The 26,008-nt window shown below is 46.3% G+C and overlaps 1 protein-coding gene across 1 annotated transcript in view; it reads right to left on the minus strand.

Moving 5' to 3' along the window:
* DOCK5 (dedicator of cytokinesis 5) overlaps window positions 1-26,008 on the minus strand; it is a 581,227-nt gene that overhangs the window by 158,542 nt on the left and 396,677 nt on the right. Inside the window, exons 33-34 of the mRNA XM_086942489.1 lie at window positions 13,285-13,374; window positions 382-486 (exon numbers count right to left, since the gene is read on the minus strand). Coding sequence (XP_086798615.1) covers window positions 382-486; window positions 13,285-13,374 — 195 coding nt within the window. The remainder of the gene's footprint in view (window positions 1-381; window positions 487-13,284; window positions 13,375-26,008) is intronic.

Consider the following 26,008-nt stretch of genomic DNA (forward strand, 5'->3'; position numbering starts at 1 on the left):
TATTGATTTTTGTTGAAACATGTAAAAGAATATATTTCTTATTACATGGAATTGTTGTTTTGTGTCTAGCACATGTGCCAGGTTCTAGGTATAGCTACGGGCAGCCCCTGTTGTTTAATAACGTAGTGCAGTGTAGAGCCGTGGTGTAGTGATAAGATAAAGCTCTAGCCAAAATAATAAGCTTTAGTTCCAGTGGTTGTACAAAAATGGTAATATTGTGTGTCCTAGTTTCAAAAGTTCTAAAAAGGAAACAGTTAGTTGCCCAGTACGTTTTAGTTTTGATGGTGATAGTCTACGGATTGAGAAGTGTTATAGCATCCGCGACCCAAAAATCGGTAGCTCCCCCTTTCCCTCCCTCCCCCCCTTTTGAAGGCTCCTTACCCGAAGAAATGCAGGGAAGCCCAATCCATAGTACCCCACAGCAAAGTACTCTGGTGGAGGTCGCATGACTTTCATAATATTTTCATAGAATGTGGCTTGTTTCTTCTGCAAAGCAAGGAATATTTTTATAATGACTTTTCCATAAAATGTCAATCATTTGGTATTATTATTCGCTGTAATTTTAAACATAAGCTATTCAAAGGCACATATTGAGAGTTAATTATATATCATTCAACGTAATAGTCTTGAGACGTACTGAATAATTAAAAGTAGACATTCACAAAATAAAAACATAAAATTGAGAATGTGCTAGGCAACTGCTGCCACACTCCCTGGCCTTTAACTCATGTCAGAGTGGTGTGCAAATACTTTTTCCAGTATCTGTGACTCCAGTGTACCTCTTTCACAGTAGTCATGCATCATGCCCACACCCAACCCCTAGTCTGAATAATTATGTCATTGTAAAAACTATTATATCTGGAACCACATTCCAGGAGAGGATCTGCCATCTAATTATCAACCTTAAGAAATAATTTTTAAATAAAATCAGTAGCAATAGAGGGGTTTAATGTCAGCACGGAGTGGCACTAGAACAGAATTTAGAAAATTACATATGAGTCTTTTAGAGGTTGGTAGATGTCCCATTCACCAACGTGGTTGTTTCCCAGGCCTCATTTAGAGGTTAGGACCTGCAGGGTGTTCAACATTGCAGCCTTAGCAGGCTCCACCTGCAGAAACTCTTGAGCTGGCTGCCCATCCACCACTGGGCCATCCTGTAGTAATCAGGGCAATCATCACCAGATTTCCCTTTCTGAGACTGAAATTTGAGGAAAGAAGGCACAAGGAAGGAAAAACAAATGTTGACCCGGAGGTGCAGGATGAAAGCTCTCTATGTATTAGGTCTATTGCTTTTTTTGTTTTAGTGAAACAAACTGCCACTTTAGTTTTTTTTCTGTAAAACAAAGTATGCTGGGTGTGGCCCAAAAACATGGATCCTTCTCAGCATACTGCTGTTCCTACATTGGTCTTTTCCAGGCTGACGGCATCTAAAATAATGAGTGGAATGAGGGGGTCTTCACTGAAATAGTAGACCTTCCACAGGTGTCTAAATGAGGTCCCTAATGAGCTGCATTCTCCATCTTTCCTCCCCAGGAAATTGTACAGATGAAGGGAAGTGAACCCAGATCGGTACTTATTCTCAGAAAGATACCTGAAGTGCTTAACACCTGATCCACAGGATCTACCAGTCGCTGAGATTAATTGAAGCACTTCAACCATTTCTTTTTTCCCTCTTCAGTTAACACCTGGACAAGTGCAGGGCAGAAAAAGTTGTGCTTCACATAGGGCACATACCACCTTGTAACTGTTTGTTTGTTGTGCTCCTGAGGCGGAAGCCGGGAGCGAGGCTGTGTGCTAGTTCTTAATCATTTTTGTGTCACTTTAATCTTCGTGTAAATTTTAAAAACTCACTCACGTTTCTGGAATAACTGTGGTCCAAGCAGCCGATCTATTGCTGCAGGTAGACCGCCCCAGAACATTGTTTAGCGCCAGCGTGCGGAAACCGGAGGCCACGCCCCCTTCCGAGGCCACGCCCCCTCCCACAAACCATACTTAAGACACCGAGTTAAGGCGCCTGGTAACTGTTTGTTTGTTGTGCTCCTGAGGCGGAAGCCGGGAGCGAGGCTGTGTGCTAGTTCTTAATCATTTTTGTGTCACTTTAATCTTCATGTAAATTTTAAAAACTCACTCACGTTTCTGGAATAACTGTGCTCCAAGCAGCCGATCTATTGCTGCAGGTAGACCGCCCCAGAACATTGTTTAGCGCCAGCGCGCGGAAACCGGAGGCCACGCCCCCTTTCGAGGCCACGCCCCCTCGCTCCATACCGGAAGCAGCATAAATCATGTGCATGTTCCGTACGCGCAGCGGACGAGCGCAGCGGGCGCGACGATTGCGCGCCGAAGGCGTGCCTAAGGCAAGCCCGTCCGCGCCCGTCCGCGCACGACCGGGCTCAGGGCCAGATTCTATGCCGGACGGGCACACCGATAGGGTGAGTTACTCACGACGTGCCTTACTAAGTCTCAGACCTACAAAAAACTCACAATGTAAATACGTCCACGACTCAGGCGGACACTTTACAAACTGTGCCATCTGCCCCCCGGTCAAATTACAACTGACTCAAGCACCATTCGCCCACTCTGGCCTGAAATTAGCAGTACTGAATTGTAGGTCGCTCCCCATGCACGCCTTGCTTATTAACCATCTGCTCGTGGATCATGAGCTAGACATTCTGTTTCTCACAGAAACGTGGCTCACACCACACTCGGACTCGGATGTGGTACTGGCTCTGGCTCCCGGCTTCCTCATCCAGTACCAAGCACGCCCTTGTGGTAGAGGGGGCGGAGTGGCCATTTTGCATAGAGACCACTTCTCATGCAGAATTAGCGACGCTCACATCAAGGACTCAGAGAGCTGCCATTTCACCATCCATCTAGCCCCGACAACCTCGCTGACAGGTCTTCTGGTGTACCGCCCTCCCGGCCATTTCGGCCCCTTTGCCAGCGCCCTACTAGATTCCATATCAGCTCTTGCCCACTCTACACCCAACTTCACTGTGCTAGGGGACCTCAATATTCACTTTGATGATCCCCTAGATTCAGGGGCTGTTGACCTGATATCAGACCTAGCTGCCTATGGTCTCCAACTGGTCAATACTGGAGCCACCCATATCAAGGGCCACTTGCTAGACCCAGTCTTTACAAATATTCGTACCCTCCAAGCCAGACCCTCTTGCCCCCTCCCCTGGACAGACCATTTTCTGGTCCCCCTTTTCTGGCAAGGAGAATTTAGGAAACCTCCCAAGCCCACCACATACACTCGGGACAGGGCTTGGTCCAGACTCTCTACCAAGGACTGGGCTAATGCCCTAGTATCTACGACCCCCGCCCCCTCCGGGGACCCTGTTACAGCTGATAGTAACTTCAGGAAGTGGATTTCCGACTCACTTGACTCCATCATACCGGTAAAAACCCGCGAAGACAAGAGCGGAAAGACAGGCTCAGCCCCCTGGTTCAACCCAGAACTCAGAGCCCTCCGCAAGGAATGTAAAAAAACTGAGAGACTGTGGAGGAAGGACTGGCTTCACTCCAATAAAGACGCATACCGGAGGACCGTGAGAGCATATAAATCTGCTCTGAAAATTTCTAAAGCCTCCTACTATGACGATAGGATAAAAAATGCCACTAACTCCGCAAGAGAATCCTATCTCATCGTCAAAGAACTCCTAAAGGTTCCTGAACCCCCACCATTGACCGCGGCCCCTCCAGACAGGAGCAAAGAATTAGCAAAATTCTTCGACTCTAAAATATCTCACATCTTAGACTCACTCCCGCAGCCTAGTCAGCTACCTTGCTGGGACAATGTGACGTCCGACTCCTGTCCAGTAGGCGCTCCTCGCCCGCTGCTTACCGCCTTTAGGGCGGTTACATTGGACAAAGTTGAAAACACCCTGGCTAAAATGAAAAGAGGCTCCCCCCCTTGACCCTGCCCCCATGAGGTTTCTTAAAACAGTCGCTTCTGCGATTGCTCCCCCAGTTATGGAGTTGATCAATGCCTCTCTATCCAAAGGCACCGTTCCTCCTAGCTGGAAGGGAGCGGTAGTCAAGGCCCTTCTTAAAAAACCCCAACTGGACCCCGCTGACCTGGCCAATTACAGACCGATCTCGCTCCTTCCGGGCATCAGCAAAATTGCCGAAAAACTGGTCAACACTCAGTTGTCCCAGTTCCTGGAACTGAATAATCTGTTGCGACGGTCCCAAACGGGGTTTCGCCCTGCCCAAGGCACGGACACCGCCGTCCTCGCTGTCATCGAGGAGGCAAGGTGCATTCTAGATTCAGGGGGATCAGTGGCAGTGATCCTCCTGGACCTTAGTGCAGCCTTTGAGACGGTGAACCACCGTGTCCTGCTCCATCGGCTGGCCAGGGCAGGACTCGGGGGCACAGCGCTGGCCTGGCTAGAGTCATTCCTGTCGGGCCGTTCGTTTCAGGTCTGGGATGGCAGCTCCCGTTCCGACTCCCTTCCTCTGACAAGTGGGGTTCCCCAGGGCTCCTCACTGAGTCCAACCCTTTTTAATGCCTACATGGCCCCGTTGGAGGATATAATGACCCCTTCGGCATTAAGACTGTGAGCTACGCGGACGACACGCAATTGGTCGTCTCACTATCACATCTAGACCAATGCCCAGATAATCTCCTGCACTGCCTCCAGAAAATCCATCTCTGGATGTGCGATTCCTCACTGAAACTCAACGGGTCCAAAACAGAAGTTATGCTGATGGGTAAGAAATGGTCAGCAATTCCTCCATCCGTTTGGCCCGATACCATGGGTGAGGTGCCCGTCCCCAGGAAAGAAATTAAGAGTCTGGGGGTCTGGCATGAACCAGACCTAGGAAAATGCCCCCCTGGTAGCGCATTGGAAAGAAAAAGGCCACAATGAAAAAGATCTCAGGTGGATCATTATAGAACGGATAAAGGAGCTAACCAGGCTAGGTGATAGTACCACTAGTCGTAAACAGCAAGAACAGTGGTACATGATCAAGTTCAATACCATTAAAAAAGGCCTCAATTCGAGGGAAGAATGGGAAGCCCTCATCTGATGTGAAAAAATAGATCTCCTTTGCAAATGACCAATATGAAATAGGATCAACATAATAGGAAAGACAGGGCATAGATAAAGATAAATTTCATGCAGACAGCGTGGTCAGTTACCACTATATACCAGGCAACTTCAGTAATCACGGTTGAGATTAGAACAACCAACAAGGCAATGTACCACAATAATTAAAACTTACATAAAAATAAAACATCTTGGACCAGCTTAGGTAACTACCATTACACATCGGGTAACTGTAGCAACCGGTTTGAGATCAGAAAAAACTACAATGCGGTTCGTTATAATAATAATGAATATGGAGGGTATACAACCACATGCACTAAACCTTGTTAACGCTAGGCAACGTAATTATGGAACAACGGTTACTTTCTCACCGCAAAAAACAGCTTAGCCAATTCTAAACCACAGTGTAACTGTCACTACTACAACATTAGACCAGTGGTAATTACTATTGCCAAACGTAGGAAGAGAACACCTTCCGCAAGTAAATAGTCAAAATTTTTTAATACAAAACTAAGAACCGTTTGATTTATAACATCTAACGCGGCAGTATTATACTAGGATAGCGCAACCCAACTCGATAAAAACAGGGGTCGGATAAAAGAAAATACATTTCGTCAAAATAAAGAGGGTCCTTAATTGGACATATCAAAATAAGATGTATACCTAAATGTGGGTATCTAACCCATCGATCAAAAGAATGCGGGGACACTATATACTTAACACAATGGGCATATAGCAAAAACGGGCACCACTCCAAGATGGCGACACCGCTCACATAGACCACGCCCCCCTCGCGAGTAAAACAACCAGCTGTTAGTCATTCTCTGAGATTAACCAAAACATAAATAGCCGTGCGCGCAGTATACACGCCAGAGTGCAGATCGAACGAGGCAGAAACACGGCGCCACAAGCGTAAAGGTAAGAACTAGAGACCGAGAGGGAATGTGAATGTTAAGGAGGGAGAAGGGTTTCTTGCAGCGCGTGTAACTGGCGCCTGTTAATCACGGTACCGGGAAGCATAGCAGTCATCCAGTTTTAACAAGCAAACACAGTACTCTTATATGCAGCGTATTAAGGGTGAAAACAAAACTATGATAAAATACAAGCTGGCGCTCTTTGTTTCCTTTCTAGTCTTAAAAAGGAGGGCGCACTGTGGCTAGTTTAAGATGCCCATGGTCAAGACGCGCCTTAGAATAATTTTTGAGCCCTATTCTAAATAAGCAATAGGTGTGACTGGATTAATAGACATATGCATTAAATCTCGCAAATAAATAATACTACCGCCTAGAACCATGAACGGTTTAAATAAATAAATAACGAATCTAATGATAGAGATTTTTTTATTTCACCAACTATATGCTCTTTTGACCCCACCAGAACATATCCAGTTCCGGCGAGGCCCCTAATATATGCCCGTTCGAAGCGAGTTTTAAAACCATTGAAGGTAAGAACAAATGTTAACCAATCATATAAAATTGTAAAATACGTGTACCATAGAGGAATAGAAACATATTACCTCTCTCCAATTAGATACCGGGTTTTAAAATAAAAAGAAAAAAGAAAAAGACCAGACTAAATCTGAAGATAAAGGAACACCACCTATAGAAGCTCTAAAGAATACATAGAGGTAACGAGTGACTATTAGCTATTACCCTATAGTGTAGAACAACCTTTGAGCTCTTCTTTAAGTACCTGTCATATCTACCTTCAGGCCAAATACAGCCAGTGATCCCATAGTGATTTTCCTGGAACGACGCAATTGGCGCCCAGTATCCACCGATAAAGGAACGGAGTGATATCCTTTCGCCTATATTTAGGTGAGGTTGCCGGTATTGTCCATTATATATACATATATCTTTCATTCCCCACTACTTATGTTGGAGTCCTTTCTCAATAATGATTTCCACATATGAACAATATTTGAAGGACACGAAACGTTGCATATAATTTCCAGTAAGATTAGCGGAAACATTAACTTTACATCGCTGTTATATTAATTAACTGTAGAGTTTCCCAATCTCAAGAGCAATTGCAGATGGTACCCACATCAATTGGAGATGCTCATATAACTGGCTATTGTTGAGTGTTAACATAAATATATCCTGAGTCTATAGAGAACATGAATATGAATCCAGGGAAAATAGATTCTGATATGATATTATTTTGCCCCTTATACAGGGAAAGTGAAGTCTTTCTTGTACGGAAAACCCCTACTAAGAAGTCCTGAGGAAGGTGCCACATTACCAAGTGCAAAGCACCGAAACGCGTCGACGCATTCCCATACGAGAGAATCCACTTTTAGCTCAAACACAGCGGATGTACATGTATTATTGTCGCATGTGTGTTGTAGTGTACATGCCATTTTTTGCTAGTGGATCTAGGAATCAATAGTGGTAGAAACATCAAAGTGCCACCGTTTTAAAGGGGTCTCTTCTCTTTTCTTTGTTACATGTGTTGTCTGTAGTAATAAAATCTTTGTGTTTATGATATGCAATGTAATGTGAATGTACTCATATGCTTTACAGTTTTATATTGTTTACTGATATTTTGCTGACTAACTTTTATCTTTCAGGGAAAGTTCCTTTGAAATTTTAAATGTGTGCATTTTTATTGTAAACTATTGCTTTATTTTAATAAAAAATCTAGATTGTTAACAAATATTTTTCTTTGTGGGAATCATTATACAAATCTCTTCTCTTCTGACGGTGATCTATAGCAACCTGTAATCCAGGGGCTATGGTGTAACCGTGTGGGTATTGATACCAGTGGCTAACTGATACACCCCAGGGATTTCCCTTTGACTTTATGAACCAGACCTATCCATGAAAACCCAGGCTACCAAAACAGCCGGAACCTGTTTCGGACTTATGAGGTCAGTCTGCAAAATCTTACCTCTGCTCCTCCCCCTTTCCAGGAAACTCCTGGTCCAAGGACTGGTCCTTGCATGACTGGATTACAGCAATGCTGTCTATATAGGAGCTCCTGAAGCCACTCTGGGCAAGCTGCAACAAACCCAAAATGCAGCTGCTCGGATGCTGATGGGCCTTCCCCCCAGATCCTCCGCCAGACCAGCACTTAAGGCACTCCACTGGCTCCCAGTGCGAGAGAGGATCGAGTTCAAGGCTATGTGCATCACGCACAAGCTCCTCAATGGACAAGGCCCCCCGATCCTGGGAGACCCCGTACAAAGCCTTGAGATCTGTGCGCTCGGACAATGAGCGACTGGCAAATGTCCCCAAGTTCAGGAGGGCACGTACCAGAGGTCGTCGCTTCTCAGTAAAGGCAGCCGCCCGGTGGCACCTGCTCCCCCGTAGTTTGCGTTTGGACCCCTGCTACCTGCGCTTCCGCAAGCAGCTTAAAACTCTGCTTTTCCCCAAATAAAAGGCTTCCTTCCCCCTTTCCCCTCTCAGCCAACCTTACAGGTTATAGCGCGGGGATGCCTCCGGGTCACCAGGCGCTCTACAAATCCTTAAATAAATAAATAAATAAATAACCAACTCTATCTTTAGCAAGACAGGTAAGCGAGGGATGTGAGAAAGTGCTTCTGTTTGCACGGACATCCCCTATTTTGTGGATCGATGCTGCTGAGATTTGAACTCTACTCACTCGAGTACATCTGTCCAGGCCATAGTGCAAGTGCTGATCCCTAAAACATGGTAAAATTGACTAATCTCCAATGGGCATATTTAAGTTTCCAGATAGTCCCTGGTATATGGTGCAGGAAAATACACCAATAACATAGAAAGGTAAAAGTCACCCAAAGACTGCAACACACATAATTATCAGAAAAATGTGTGTACTTTTTATGGAGCTGTGTTTTAAATTTTAGCAAATTTTAGTGTTGCTAAATATTTTACACATTTGCCTAAGTTAAGCCGGTCTGCTCTGTGCCACATCTACCAGGAGTTGAGTACAGGAATACATGTTTTTAACGGAGAACATCCTTTAAGACGCGGATTTTACTCCGCAGTGCTTTTTCGACGCGTCCGTTACAACGCAAGTCGCAACCACGACTTGCGCTGGAGGGCGCTAGAGGATTAAGAATAGTATATTTATTATTCCAACACCTTCCCTAGTGTCCACGGGGACTGGTGTTAGGATAGTAAATTATACTATTCTCAATCCGCGCCCCCAACGCAAGTCGTGGTAACGACTTGCGTTGTAAGGGACGTGTTGTAAAAGCACGCGTTGTGACGGTACGCGTCGTACCGCCATACAACCGTTTTTAACTCTTTGTTTGACTTGACAAGATGTTGAGACATAATTTAGGAAGGACTCACAGTGTTCCCGCATAAGCCTATCCCCAATGTAAACTCGAAGGAATACAGCCTGGGATCAAAGTTGGTATCTGTGTTATTGGGAGAGTCTGAGGCTCTTAATGGGAGCTCTATGAGAACACGGGTATAAAGAGGCTCAGGTGAAAGCTCAATATCCCAATCTTAATTAAAATTGATGCATAACCAACTCTGCCAGAAGAACTTTACCCTTATCACAGACACACCGATACACAGATACGCATGTCAGAATCTGAACATCTAGGCCAATTCATGGTATTTGAGGAAGGAAACATTGCAATGCTAGATATGATGACCCAATTAAAATCCAGGAAATGTTTTCCAACATTCAATGTATTGACATGATGTTGAAAGCTGGCTCTGTATATGATACTACCACTAGGTGGTAATACTGTGCACAGAGTCCAGGGGTTCCCCAAAAGTGTACAGAGCTCAATATAAAACATAAAGTGCTCTATTAGTGGTAGTGTGGGCAAGCAGCCTTAGGCCAAACACAGAGAAGTGTAAGACATTTATTGCACACAGTGAACAATAATGAACGCTCGACTCGAGAATGAGAGCTAGACCAATTTTAGAAAAATATACTTGGTTTGTATATTTTTTTAAGACCAAGGACTTCATAATAAGGTAAGTACCTTTTAAATTAAAAACACTGTTCACTTTGAGAAATTGACACACACTTTTCAACACACAATATTGCAGTTAAACAGGTGAGTTTTGCATTTACAACAGCAGTCGTTGGAGCCAAAAGTCAGAAAGGTCCATGGATCAGGTAAGTACCCCCAACTGTACCACCAGCGGCACAGGGGCATCCGGGGTGCAGAGGTCAAAATCGGAGTTTGGGCCAATGCTTTCCAATAGAGACACAGGGGTGCCTGGTGCCACACACTTGGAGGTAAGTAAATCGGTTGCAGGTGCCAAATTTTGAGGGTGAGGTAAGGCACGGGGCCACAAAGCAGCACTAAATGTACACCAGCGCAGTACAGGGGCAGCCGGGCACAGTGTGCAATTTCGACATTGGGTGCACAATGCTTTTCAATAAGGATTCTTCTTTCGGCAAAGAGGCTACAGGTGTGGCACCGGAGGTTGCACGAGGAAGAGAAACAACATCAGAGGTAAGTAGAGATGTAGGGGGTCAAAGGGGCACCCTGGGTTAAGATCACCAAGGCCCAGTGGCTTTGGGTGCAGGGGTGCCTTTGGACGTTGGAGTGTTCTTACCGAGCCGGCCACAGTCAGTGGCAGCCTCTGGATTCACACTTCAGGCACCGTCATGGAGGGCAGGAGAGGTCAGTCAACGCTAGACAGGAGGTCAGGATCGCTGGAGAGACTTTGCTGCACAAGTGTGCTACTTGGGCCGTGGGCGTCGGGTGCAGAGTGGGAGGAAAGGCGGATCCGCCGGGATCCGAAGTCCTTGGAGCAGGTTTCTGCAGGACAGGTCCGCTGTCCACAGGAGATTAGAGTCTTCTTTGAAGGCAGTAGTCCTCCCAGGGGTTTCTGAGGTCGCTGGCTGCAAGACACATCACAGGTTCGCAGAAGCTGGAGACAGGCCGGTAGGGCTAGGTCCAAGGCAGTCGTCGTCTTCAGTCTTCTCTTCAGGGTTATCTTCTTTCTTCTTAGGTTGTCGCAGATCTGGTTTCTAGGTCTGGGGGAGCCACATAAATAATACATTAAGGAGCCATTTGTGGGGAGTAGCAGGTAGGGACAAAAGGCACTTACCTAGAATGACTACACCCTGTTTTAAGCCACCCTCCAGTGGGAGGGGGCAGAGACCTAGCCCTGATTGGAGGCGTCTCCTCATTTTCAAGATAGCTAGGACTGAAAGCTGTGCTTCACCTTACCTCCCCCACATTAGGGGTGGGGTTGGCAGCAGTGGGCATACCTCCTATTCTTTTGAACTTTTCCAGACGGTTTTTCCACCCTAAGTGGGGGTGTAAACCCAGGGGTGCCATCTGCTGCTAGCTTCTCTCTTCGAGCACTGGCCCATCCTAGGGGAGGCGGTGTGACACCTCTGCCCAGGATGTGCATTGCTCCTGGTCCCAGAGAGCAGGGGTCGCTCTACCAAGGGATCCAGAAACATGTCTGGTTGTGGCTGGCTGCCTACAGACAGTCAGAGACCACCCCAGGGTTGGTAGGTTTTCAGGGGGGACCTTTGAGATGCCCTCTGACTACATGGTACAATAAATCAAACACTGGCATCAGTGTGGATGTACTGTATTGGTACCAAACACTCCTGTGTTTCAGTGAAGCCTTCCTGCTGCTGTGGCACTCGAGTTGCCAGCCAATGTACTCTCTATGGCTTCCCTGCACTTACAATATTAGGAAATAGACCCCAATATCGGAGGGGCATACCTGCTCATACAGACATGCCCTCACCTGTGGTATAGTGCACCCCGCCTTAGGGCTGTGAGGGGTGACTTACCCATGCCTTCAGGCAGTGTTAGCTGACATGGCACCCAGGCAGGTGCCAAGGATGTTTGTCGTTTTTCTACCTCACAGGGGCATGCCAGCTGCAAGAGCAGTGACATGGTCCCAGTGCGGGGGGTCCCAAGGACCCTCTTCAGCTCCCAAGCCCTAGGCACCCAGGGTTCCCTTTACTAGGGACTTACAGGGGGTAGAAGTAACAATTGGGGATTTGTTTTCAGTAAAGAAGCACAGGCACAGGGGACCTGGTTGGCAGGTACGCTGTGCACTAGAAGTGAAACTATATCAAAACCAGGCAAAAAGTGGGGGCTAACCATGCAAAAAGAGACACTTGCTCACACAAAACATGTGAATTTTAAATTTAAATAGATTGATAATTGCCCTGTATTTTTACTGGTATATATGTTTGATGGGAAAATCCCTGGAAATAAACTGTATTGGAATTAAATGACCTGTGTGGTGCAGTAAATCCCATGGCCCACACAGTTTTGGTATGGACAACATTTCAAAATATATCCTGGAAAAGTCTGATGTGCTCTATGTTTTCCTAACATTGTCTTTCCTTTTTAAAATTCATCAGTGAGGCTGGTCCCTCAAACTGATTGTCAAAGTGACCATTGATAAATAAGCCCAGTGTTTACTTTGTTAAAAAAACATAAGTGCCAGGGCCCTCTTCAGGACAAAACTGTAACTTGCGAATGACAGTACCAACATAACTAATAAACATCAACCTCCTACAAGTGTGACAATTCAGACTATTCCAGGCCCCTAAAGTCATAAGAATGGCTTGGGCAGAAGGTATTCGTCATTTTTAATGTATATTGAATTACTTAACTGTTGCTGTGCTCACCCGAAACTTAGATCAAAGTGTCCCCATGTCGCAGACTGCCATAAGTGCTGATGTTGATAACTAAGAGCCAGTGCTGACGACAGGAAACCCCTGGCTCAAATAAGCACTGAATAGGCCAGTTCCTAGCATAATACAGTATCTTTGGCTGTTGTATTTTTGTTTTCAAAAAGGCACAGGCAATAAACAAAGAAATAATCAAACATAAAAATTAGAGAATTGAAAAGGCAAATACATTGTATGTATTTAAATACATTAAAATATGTATTTGAGGCACTCAATCTAAGTCCTGAGGGCAAAGTTGTGGCCTTCACAAAAACCTACATGTTATAGAGCTGATTGGAAGCCAAGCTGACCACAGTAACCTTGTCTGTGAGGTGTCTGGACACGGGGCAGTAGCTTCATTAAGTACTGAGGCAGATATGCACAATTTTGGGACAATTTCAAAATATGCATAAGCAATATTTTTGCCTGTGCCTTTATTCAGGGCCCCAGCTCTTTGGTACAAAGGCTGTCTGTTGATCACATCACTTGGAAATTTATTTTCTTCATCACTGCTTACAGTGGATTGTTTAATCACCACAACATTGGAGGGGCTTGTTGATCATCATAAACAAAACTCGGCCATCGATTTTACACCCAATATAAGAGGAAACGGAAGCCTTACCAGTAAGCTACTCAGACCCTCGTAGTCAAATGCTTGATTTTCATACATGTCAGCTAGCTCTTTGCTGTGTTCAATTGCCTTCTCCCACATCTGCAAAAAGACAAAAGTAAGTTAGCAATTCAACAGGAGGTCATATCTTTAGAATAAACCCGCTGAGCTTATATATGTTTAGACATTCTGGGATTCCCGATAAAGATTACAGATCAAAGAACGTTTTCATGAAGTAATTTTATATTGAATGCTGTGATCTAGACATAAAGTGCATGTCTGTTTTTTTAATTATCTTTATTCCTCCTTTTGTCTCGTGCAGGGGTGGCTCTACAGTTAAAGGGCTTAGAAGCTAGGTGATATACTATTCCAAAACTCTTTGGAAATGAATCTGACATTTTTCTCTTGTTGTGTTAATACTATGTTTAGATTAAAACTTAAACTTTTCAGTATTTTATAAAGAATGCATGGTGTGCTCCTGAACATCCGGGGCAGCTGTAGATTCCTTTGAGTTCCACATCTCATTATATACAACAACGTCACGCCTTATGTCATCAGATCTTCCTTGTCAGGTGGAAGGATACGTTAGTATGCATGTGTGGTTTCATTTATATGCTGTGTGTGGGTGTGCGTGTATGCCTATGAACGGTACTATACATGGTAAGCTCTGTGTGCCATTTTGGGAGACCCAGTGCTGACAAGATGAGCATGAGGAGGTAGAGAAATCTCCCAGATAGATTTGTAGATTGATGCATTCGAGTGAGCTCAGTGGGTCACACACTGGAGAAAGGAGAGCCAGGCTCTTCAGAACACTTAAAGGGTGCATTTTGATTCAGGAGGTGTCTCTGGAAAAGGGGCTACGCATATCTCAGTAAGAGATGGGAATAATCAAGAGTAGGGCTGAGGCCCTGGAGTAACCTTTTAATGCACATATCATTGTGGTTGATATCCAGGTGTGAACTTATAGTCAATCCCATTGCGTATGTTGCGGAGGTATCGGGTTTGGTGTAGCTCCTGCTGCGACATACTAGATTCTGGAGGAAGGGCAAAACAGAAGAGTTGGCACTTCAAAAGGAAACAAAGCCCCAACACAAACTTCAAAGACTCAGACTTCAAATGACATTTGATGTCCGGAAATGGACTATATGAAAGGGAGCTCAAGGCCCCAGAACTGTTGTTGGTCAAACAGCGGGTGAGCTGTGCATGGAGGAGATGCTCTGCAAGACCTCTGGCTCTGACCAGGACTGGGGGCCAAGGCCTGCCAGTCTCCCAGCTGGGCGAGGGGACATCACCCAGGGAAATTCAAGAACACCTGCTCCTGGGGCACCCGTGCCTGCCTGCTTACCAAGACCAGTGTGCCCTGTAATGAAGAGAGCACTTGGAGGGAGAAAGGTCTAGTGGGGGAATCTGGAGAGTGGATCCCAGTATAGAGGTGTGAGAAGACAGTTAATTGCTGGACTGATCAAGCTGTGGCCCATGAGCAGATTCAAAGTCAGCCCTCCATATGCCAGAGGGGGTCACCATGAAGTTATCCGTGGTTGTACTGATAGGGCCATAGGCCGTGTGCAAAGTAAAGTCAGCTATCCCGTATGCCAGAGAGGGGCGCCATGAAGAGGTAATCACTGCCGTGCCAATTATGTTATCGCGCACGTGAAGAGTAAGGTTGGTGAACCCGTTTGCCAAAGGGGTTAACCATGAAGAACAAAGGACCTTCAACTGACATTGAGAAGAGAGGATGCAGTGATTACTTGTGCGTGTCCAAGCCCCAACTTAGGGTTCGAACCAGAGCAATTATCCTTCACCTGTGAGAAGAAGCAGAGGAACTTACAATCTCGCCAAAGGAACCATTGTGGATGCCCAGCCGCTGCCCCTGCAGAGCTGTGACTGCTACTCACCGTCAGCAGCCGCTAAAGCACACCGTGACGTCCAAGAGTGAAATGCTCTCAGGGACTCCAGTAGTGCAACCCCTGCAGTTGCGGGTAAGACTGATCACAAGGCCAGAAGGCCCTGATGGAACTTGTTCTGCTGCACAGCACTTCGGAAGCTGGAACACTTTTGGAAAAGTTAGTGTGTGACTGCTGAGACTTGTACTACTAGTGGGGCTTAACCTCAGTGCTGTATACAGTGAATGGGTATAGGCACTACCATCAGTGAGAAGGAAGTGGGACTCGGGGAACTGCCTTTCGATCACTAGAGCCCTGACCTCAGGGGACTGCGTGTATTGTTTGTGTAGGCTGTATTTTACTTTGGGCTCATATTCTAATACTAATTTTTACATAATTGGCTTCACTGAAACATAGTGTTTGGTATCAAACACTCTGTATTAATAAACCCACACCTATTCCAGTGATGGATTTATTAATACATGCTCCCAGAGGGTTCCCTAGAGGTAGCCCTGAAACCTACCAGCCCTTGAGTGTGTTAGCTGACTGGTCCAGTACATTCGGCTGCCATAAACAAGTTTCAAACCCCCAGGGGTGAGAGCCTTTGCTCTCGGAAGTCAAGAACAATGCCTGCTCTGGGGAGAGGTGTTATCACCTCCTCCCTCAGGAAAATTAGAATTCCAAAGCAGGGGGCTTCAACGAGCCGCCAAATGCGAATCTGGCTTCCCACAAAGGAGAGGAAGCTGACCTCCTCTGTCCAGAGCACTTTGATATGTGGACAGGTGGGAAAATTAGCAAGTCAGGGAGGCGGGCCAACCCCGAGGCTAGTACCACCCATAAGGTGGCCTACCTGAAGTGGGCATGACTTTTCGGAGTTGGCTAGCTTGATGATGACAACCTTAGTGATTCCAGGACGGGGTTATGCCCACGTCTCCCCGGAAGTGGTCATGTAGAGAGCGTTGTGACCCCAGGGGTAAGTAGTACATTGACTACTACCCCTCACTCTCCTTAAGGCCCCTAAATTGAGTCTTTAGGGGACACTGATATCAGATTTTCAGATTTTGATGGATCAAGAGAAGGAGCGGACAAAGAATAGTCCTGCCACGAGATCCCAGGAGCAATGACTAGGCGCCAACCCTGCCAGCCTGACTGCTGTCCCCAACAACTGTGGAAGAAGCAGACTCCTTCTGCCACTGTGCAGTCTCCAAGAAACCCAGAGGAATGCTGGTGCTTCACCAGTTGCCTAATGAAACTCCTTTGGAGTGGAGGAGCTAGTCCCCTGCAGCCGCAGGCACCAAAGATGCAAGGTGCGGTGCACTGAGTTGCCGCTCCCTAGCCAGCACAAAGCATCAGCCCCCAGGAAGAGGACCCTGTGCTCCTGAAGGAAAGATCTTTCTCTCCACCGAGCGAGAGGACACCAGGACCAACCGTAGCAGGACAGGGCCAATACCCAGGGTACCAAACCGCTTGCAGCAGCCAATGCTTGTTGTGCCCAGTCCGAACACCAACGCAGAGGAAGCCTGACCTGCACATCGAGGTACTTCAGGGGCAGTGAGACCCATTTTGTGAGTGGACCAGCTGTCCTGTTTGCCCCTTTTCTGCAAAACAAAGACCAAGACGTCCGTCTGTTACTACCACCACCTGACGCCTCAAAGCACCTGCACTCCGGAGACAGAGTCCAAGGGAGGTGATGGAGCCAACAGGGTCCTCAGACCCACAAGAGCTAAGCCCATGCTTGGGTTTGCCCAGACTGGACTTCCACTCACCGACTGCAGCCTCTTTCTGCAGGCGCCCCCCCCCCCACCCCACCCCAACTGCATGAGACTTTCGCACCGGAATCCAACCTCAAAAGACACCACTGCACACAAGCCACACAGCCCGAGAAAAAGTGGATCAAGGGTGTCCCTGTGTGCCAGAGGATTTTAAGGGTCTAGCCCCCCTGTGGGTTACCCCAGTCCCAGTTTGCAGCCTCTTGATAACCGGACTGTTCTCCCACTGAAGTGAATGGGGCACCCTATGTCGGTATACACCTCTGCACCCGGATGCCCCAGAGCCCCTCGAGATGACCTGTTGGTGTGGCCTTGGACCTTGCCCCATACTCACCCTAAGTCCAGAAGAACAGTCCCATATGTCGCTGACAAGTGCCCGAATGCAACACGTTTTTCCTCCATAGGATAGCATTAACGATCCCGAAACTGCTCTAAGTGTCCATTTTTGAAAACTGTAAAAATTCATAACTCAAAAAGTACTAACCCGATTTATATACAAGTCTGTGTTATTTTTAAAAATTGCCGTCGTATTTCATTATTGAGTGAGTGTCTCATTTACTGCCTTTGTGTGTGTGAGATAAATGATTAGCACTACCCTTCTGTATGCCTAACTGCTCGCCCACACTACGCCAAAAGGGAGCATTTGGGATGACATTTGTGCGTCTGTAATTCCTTTTGGGTTTGCCTGGACTCTATATAGAGAGCCAGCTTCCTACACCTGCCCATTCTGTAAGGACTAAGAGAGTATACTAACACATGCTTTCTCCAAGGTACGAGAACCCTCCAGACAGCCACGTGCAGCAAGTGATATAGCTCCATGCGTTGAGCCTTCGAGAGGGTATGTAAACCCTGCCCAACCTCGAATCTCCTCACTCCTTGCAGAACAAGCTGCACTGTTGCCACTCACCTTAAGAATCCTGCCGGAACCAAGAAGGGCTCCAGTCTCATTCAAGTTCCTCCGAACCAGTGGTTCCCGTGGCACCAGCTTCCTCGATGTTGTCTTTCTCGCTCCCTCCTGCACAGTTACTACGGACCCCTGGCGACTCCCTGAGTCAAGGCTTCGAGATCTTCTTCGAACTTCAGACAAGTTGAAGAACTAGTATAAGCACTTGATATCAGGTTAGTGCGCACTAAAGCTACTATAGTAGCAAACCGAACTGAGTATCCATGTCTTCAAAGACTATAGACTTTTCCTCCATTCCCTCTCTGTGAATCACTCCAGCGCTGTTTATATGTTTATTCACCTGACCCTACCTGTAACCTTGATATTAGAACTGTACCGCACAAGAATTAAAGACTTGAGCTCTCTGTTTCTCTGATGAACAGTAGTGCTAAGACAAAGCACATCAGAGTCTTTTATATATGCATGGACCTTGTACCTTACCCTGTGTTCTGAGTGTATCCTTAGGAGTGCAAGTAACTCTTACCTTTGGCCCTAGTGTATCTCTAGGAGGGCAAGGAACTCCAACCGTTGCCCCCAGTGTATACTTAGGAGTGCAGGTAACTCCAACCTTTGCTCCAAGTTTAACCCTGAGAGTACCAATAACTCCAATCTGTTTTTCACGTTTATTTCTTGGAGTGCCACACTCCAATCAGTGATCTTGTTTATTCCGCTTTCATGCCAGTTGTTGATGAAACTTGTAAGTGTATGTCACTGAAGGTAATGCATGGTCATAGTATAGAGAGGCCTGTTAGTGTACTGATGGTAAGTGCCTCCTCTTGTTATTTCCAGTGTTTTGTCTCATTGCAAAACCAGAGGTTCTGGTCCAGTGTGCTGCGTAGTGTTGAACAGCCACTGAGCAGATACAGTACCGCAAGTCTCTCATTTCTTATTTTATCCCAAACCCTTCGCCTCCCTAGGGGACAGTGTAGGATGAAAGGTGTTGATTCCTTGGCCTGCATTTTCCTAGGGAGGGATAAGAGGCCCAGCACAGGCTCCAGTGTTGTCTATGTGGTTGGGACCAGGTGAGTCCATGACAGACAATAAGAGGCAGAGGGTAAAACTAGAGCACCGCCAAGCCTGCACCGGACAAGGACTGCTTGGTGGTACATGTTAGGCACAGGGCAGTGTGGCAGCCCCAGCCAAGGGCAGGAGCAGCGGCAAAGCCAATGACACCACACAGTACACAACCAGGGGGGCTCCTCATCGCCATCTGTGGCCTGATGATCTGTTTTGTTGCTTCTGACTTTGCATACTCTTGGGGTTGGTAAACAGCATCTTTCTAGATTACCACCTGCTGCTCATGTGGTGCTTGGGGCAGGAGAGCAGTGAGCAGATATTCTAGGGTGGCGTTCACAGGAAAGTTTGCAGGCCAGCAACGTCTCACTCCTTTTTTATCACGGTCATTGTATCCTGTCTTAGACCTTTCTCCAGTAATTTACTGCTATAAGATGTGCTAGCCTAAAAAAGGACAATATAAGCAAAGCAAGAACACAACACCCAGAATGCATTAGGTTGTCATGCGGACTCCCGGTACTGTAAACACATTAACGGGGAGAGCTAAACCACAGCTGAGCTAGGGGTCTAGCTGGGCACTTAAAACCATGTGCGAGCCATGCCTTGAAAATGTTTATATATAATTCCTACAGCAAACATCACGTAAAATATGATAGTCTCCTCAAAATTAAAAAAATATATATTTCTTTAACCTGTGGAAGCATTGGCATTATCATGCCACATTATAGCACTGCACTGTGATGTACTTATTAAAAGTGAGTTTTTAAACACGAATTTAGAGCCATTCCTACCCTTGTCCAAACCTGGCGACAGCGCCATTAGTGAACTATGAGGCAAGCTAGTCAGTTGCCATGTGAACCCTGTATGTAGCAAAGATTCAAATGGATAGAGCAACGTTATAGTCTATTAAAACACAATATGTTTATTAATAACTGGTATTCTGAATTCACGTATTTAAAATTCTTTTTACATATACGACAATAAAGAAAAGTGAGAATTGGTGAAATAAAATCTTTGCCTAAGATCATACAGTTTAGTTAAGTGGGAAAGCAGCGATGAATGTAGGTTTTCAAGTATCTATTTCGCTCTCCTTTTTACCTCAAATGTTAATGTTTTGTTTTTACCTCTTTTGCACAAGGGTAGATTGAGGGTGGCAGGCAGAAGCCCGGCTCGTTATGGTCTCGAGGTTCTGCACCACCTAGAGCTGATTCGGAGCCAGGATTCAGTCTCGAGCCTGTCTCGGGCTTCCAGTGACTCGACACTTCTAGGGAAGGGAGCAATGAATTCCTATACAAAGACTTTATTCTCTCTCTTGCCGTACCCTAGGGTCTTGCTCTTTCCCAAAACTAGTCTAGCTCCCTCCCAACACCCTACTTTATTTTTGATGAATCTGGTAGCTGTTTTGCAGGCCCTGCAATGATATAGTGCACTTAAACTGTAGGGCAGTTCCAACAGACAGAGAACAGCGTGGGGCTTGGAGGCTGGATGGGTTAACTGGGGAGTGAGTAACTTGAAGAATGTTAGCCATCCGCTGACGCCGTCCTGATATTTCTCAAACTGTAGACTTTAACATTGCCAAGTTAATTATAAAACGCAATCGGTGCCCCCCCCCCTCCCGCGCAGGCTTATGCCTCCCCCGTTGATTCTCTGCCTAAAAGGCTTTTTATTATTCTGACATAGGCACGCCTTTCAGAAAAGGTTACACAATTTCATAACTTGGGAATTTAGGAAATGTTATGCAAGCCTCATCCTCGCTTTCACGATTTCTGGGGTTCCTGTGAAGCAGTGATATGGTTCCTAACCTGTTCAACTCACACTTAAAAATACAATGTACTGTGTCCCAACCTTGCAGCTGCCTAGCCCTGGAAATAATGTGCATTATTGTACCATTACATAAATGCACCAGAACTCATTTTGTTGACTTGGGAAATTCGGATTAGAGCTTTTGAGCTGCAAGGTTCGTTCACTTGCAGCAACAAACGCATTTACCCACTGAACTTTCTTACCAGCTACTAGAAGTGATTGTTTATGTTAGTGGAGAATTGTAGGCTTAGGTAACAATAACGTTTATTGATAAATAATTTAATTGGCACTGCACCTGGAAATATCTTTTCTTAATATATGCCTACCCCACCAAAACTACTTTCATGCTCTCCTTGACCTTTGCTGTTATCATCAGCAACGATGGCTGTTGCCAAATGATTACAGGGTAAGATTTTCAGTCTGAATGTCAAGGGTTCAAATCCTGCAGTCGCCATGGTTATGTCTGTTTAAAGGTTCCTTTCATTACACAGAAAGTCAAGGTGCCTCTAACAAAAGAGTAGTCTTTATCACGTGGCACTGATGCGTCTAAAACTGTGTATGTAATTGGGAGAAGAGCAGGATTAGGTTAAAAAACATACAGTTTGTGAATAACCAAATATTTTAAGTAACACTTTTCGTGTCCCCGGCGCACAACACAGACACGGGCTGCTTCTACATATCTTTATTACACCTAGTCCCGGCGCGAACTGAAACTCGCGTCCCAGACTCCTCCCCTTCCCTTTCCGGCCATGCCTCACCATGGGATATCATCAGGACAGGCATGGCGACATGGCATCGCCCCTTTTGTATATTAAACGTGAATTGGTTTTCTCACAGTTCTTCAATGAGCCGAGTGGATCTCCGAATGGTTCTTCGGGGTCGACTGGTTAGTGTTCGGCTAGAGGAGCGCCCCTCTCTCGAGTCGCAGGTCTCCGATATCCTCATGACTGCTCTCTTCTTGGCTTGACACATCTGTGTCAGTCGCGTTGTGAAGTCTAGGCATAGGCTGTGGGGGTCACACTTTTTGAAGTGTGACACGTTTCTGGTTGTTCTCTTAACTCCGGATTCGACTGTAATCATGGTCCCTTTCCTTCTTGTCACTTGTAACGGGTGGACATAGTAACGGCTGGCTGCTTTGGTCTTTCTTGTCTCACCAACACCCAGTCCCCTTCACGGATGTCAGACGTCTTGGCACGTCTGCGGTGGTCGGCATATTCTATCATCTTCGCTTTCTTGGTCCGATCCAGTTCTACCAGCGTTTCCTGGTCTGAGGTCGAGGTCCTAGATTGTGTGACAACGTCTGTGGTCGGTATCCGGGTGCGTGGAATTCGCCCAAGCATTAAAGTGGCAGGGCATCGATTCGTAGTGCTGTGTGGCGTGGTCCTGTATGTCTGTAGTACTTCATTTAACACCGCTAGTTCAGCTTGTTGCATTGTCTTCTTTATGGTGGCCATTAATCGTTGTACCATCCCGTTGGCCTGGGGCCACAATGGAGTAATTTTCCGATGTTTGAAATTCAAATGTCTTGCAAAGTCTGCAAATTCCTGTCCATTAACAGGTGGTCCGTTGTCCGTCTTCACCACCGTGGCGATTCCCCATGCAGCAAATGTTTCATCAATGACAGGTATGACAGCAGTTGCTTTGGTAGGGGAGATATGGTGAGCGATTTGAAATCAGGAGTATTCGTCCATGATGAAAATGATGTATTTTCCTGATTTCAGTGGGCCTAAGAAGTCGACAGCTACTTGTTGCTGTACGCTGTCTGGGAGGTCTGACATCTGCAGGGGGCCTGTGGTTCTTCTCGCCCTACCAATTGACAGTGTGGGCAGTCTTGGAGTGTGCCATCTAGTCGAGGAAGGGGAACTGGACATGCTCTCGCAGCTCTTTCTTTGTGTCTACTACCCCTCGGTGTCCTTCATGTGCTAGGTTGACAGTTCCTTGTCTCAATTGTTGTGGAATGACAATTCTACGATCTCGTAGTAGCAAGCTATTTTTACTGATTGAGAGTTCATCCTTGACTTGTTTGAATGCCATGAGTCCTTGAATGTTGATGGAGGCACTCATTCTTGGTTCATCAAGGTGTCTCCACGAGTCGGTACGGACATGATGCATGATGTTTTGGAGCATGGCGTCTTTGGCGGAAACTTCGATAATGGCTTCTAATGGAACAGCAGGTGGGCAAGCTTGGTCGATGACAAAGTGGGGGTATTCTTTGGCTATGGAGTGTCACACTCACGTTAGAGCTTGTGGATGACGCAAGATATAACATGTCGGATTCTCCGCCTTCCCAGGTTTGTGAATGATGGTGTATGTATAGTCTTGCAAACTGATTCCCTATCGTTTAATCCGTGGAAGCATCTTCACCCGGGTGTTCCCAAAGATTGTTTTCAGAGCTTGGTGGTCGTTGATGAGTGTGAAATGCTTGCCGTATACGAAGAGGGGGAAATGTTCGCTTGCCCACACGACTGCCAGGCTCTCTTTTTCCGGTTCGGAGTATGCTTTTTCGATGTCAGTGAGACTGCGACTGGCGTATGCAACAATGTGGCGTTGGTCGTCATCGTATTGTGCCAGAATCGCACCAAGTCCCACGGGACTGGCATTCCCCGTGATTTCTGTCTTCCGTTTGGGGTTGAAGTACGCCAGATTGAGGGCTGAACTCACAGCTGCCTAGATCTTGTTGAAGGCTTGTTCACACTTGGCTGACCACTGGAAAGTTTGCCCTTGTCGAGTCAGTTCACGTAGCTGATGGTTGCGTAGTCTTTGATGTAACGGGAGCAGTAGCTAGCCATGCCTAAGAACGAACGGACGTCACTGACATCATGTGGCTGTGGTGTGTCCGACAATGCAGATACTTTCTCATGGTCAGGTCTCATGCCCTCTTTTGAGAATATGTGTCCATAAAATTTGAGAGTCGATTTGTGCAACTCACATTTATCTTGGTTAAGTGTGAGATTTGCGGAGAGTAAAGCGTGGCACACCGGGTCCAACAACTTGTCGGGGTCTTTCTGGGTCTCTCCTAATACTAAAATGTTGTCACTGTAGTTGAATGTGTTTGGGATGCCCTGTATTAGCCTCCTGAAAGATTTCGGCAGCTGACGAGATCCCGAAATTGAGGCGCTTATATCTGAAGAGTCCTTGATGTGTAGTGAAGGTGGTGATGTATCTCGATTTCTCATGCAACTCAAGTTGATGATATCCCTTGTTGAGGTCCAATTTTGAGAATATTGTTACTCCATTCAGGCGTGTGATCATGTCGCTGATGTGAGGTCCTGGGTGCCGCTCCCTCTCGAAGGCTGTGCTTGGGGCTCGCATGTCCACACATAAGCGTACTTTGTTGTTCTCTCCCCCTCTGGGGCACGACTATTACTGGTGATACCCATGGGGTGGATCCTGTTGATCATTCTATGATGTCTGCCTTTATCAGCTCTTGGAGTACGTCATCTACCGCTTGCTGTGGGTGATACGGTACCTTCCTGTGATGTTACTGGTGTCACTTTCTCGTTGATGTGTACTTTGACCTTGAAGTGAGCTAGCTTCCCTAGGCCACTGAATAGTTTTGAGAATTTGTTGACAATGTGTGGTGAATCGTCCACTTTGTATTGGATCTCGACTAACTTTAGTCGTTCTGCAGTTGGTAGACTGAGAAGACAGTCTGCTGCTTGAGGGCCTTCAATCACATGAATTTGCGCTTGAGTTTTCCTGTCCTTGTATGTCAGGATTGTCCGAAATTGTACCAGACATGGCAATGGTTCTCTGGACATTCAGGTGTAGACTCGTACAGCAGCTGGTTCCAGCTTCGGTTTTATATTCAGTGTGAGAAGTTAGCCTGGCATATGATGCCCACTATTCTAGTGAGCACCTTGGAACAGTCTAAACGACCCTTATTGATGGTGGCTGTAAAGTCAACCTTATAGAAAAGCTATCCTAGTGGTAGCATGGACCAGCAGTCTTAGGCTAAGACCTCAGAGAGCATGTGTAGCAAGCTGTTTTACCAATTATAATTCCTTGAATACCAAATGAAAGGACACCACACAAGGTATATATCATATATATATGTATCTATTTCTAACACAACCCCGCTGAACTCTTTATGAGGTCAGAGATCGAAGTACATCAAAAGTTACTCAATTAGCATACGATAAGTTGCACAAATAGAGCTTTGCCCTAGGAGCCTCACATACCATAATAAAGTAAGTGGTATAAGAACCCCTTCAGAAATAGTGAATAGGCCTAGGGCCTAGGGAATCTCTGGGGCTACACCAGACAACCAAAGGTTAGGAAATAGGAGACCCACGGGAGACGCGTGTTACCATTGACTTATAATGGTGAACGAAGAAGTTACAAAGTTACTGTTTAAGGGCACTTCCGGATGGACTACGACAAAACACCTTTAAACTAGGACACTTGGAAGCCAATACCCACGGGAGCACCGGAGTACTCGAGTTACCTCACCCAGGGAAGCCGGGTGCATAGGTGTCTTTTCGTGTCGGGTTTCGTCAATGCTTTCAATGGAGATCTGCAAAAGAAGTGCTGCAGTTGGCCAGTGGAAGAGTGTCCGGGTGGATCCAAGGGTGGATTGAAGAAGTGAAGAACCTGAAAGCAGAGGGGACAGAGTCTGGGTCACTAGCCAGTGACCAAGAAGGAACCAGGCGATGTCGCGTTGATCTCAGGTGAAGAGGTGAATGAATTAGGGATTTACAAAGCGCAAACTAAGCCCATGGGCATCAAGGTGCTAACAGCAGACCGCACAAGCGGCAGCGGATCCGAGCGCCTCAAAGTACTTCACACAGCAGCCTGGGAGAAAAACCAGGTCTTAAGGGCCTTGCGGAACAAAATGTGAGAAGGAATGACCGAAATTTCTTCGGGGAGGGCATTCCACAACTTAGGAACAATGGTGGAGAATGCATAGCCTACCCATCTCGCCTTGTTAAACCTGGGCACTATGAGGAGATTCTTATTTGCAGAACGTAGCTGCCTCTTAGGAATGTAGCGCTGAAGGATCGCCTTGATACCTTCAGGCCCCGCTCAAAGAAGGCCTTATGGGCAAAACAGAGGGTCGTAACAAAAAATCTCAGTTTCAGCAGCAGCCAATGAAGGGCCCTGATACCTGGAGCGACAGAGTGAAATTTTGGCAGGTTCAGCACGAACCTTGCCTCCGCATTCTGTACTAACTGAAGGCACTGTTGGAGACCTTTGTTGATACCCAGGTACAGCGCATTACAGTAATCCAACCTAGAGGTCACCAGGGTCACCACAGCTTGTTTAAGTGCCTCAAATGAGAGAAAATGGGATAGTTTCCTAAGGGTTCTAATGACCCTGAAACA

This window comes from Lissotriton vulgaris, chromosome 11 (assembly GCF_964263255.1).
Source record: "Lissotriton vulgaris chromosome 11, aLisVul1.2, whole genome shotgun sequence".
NCBI lineage: Eukaryota > Metazoa > Chordata > Amphibia > Caudata > Salamandridae > Lissotriton > Lissotriton vulgaris.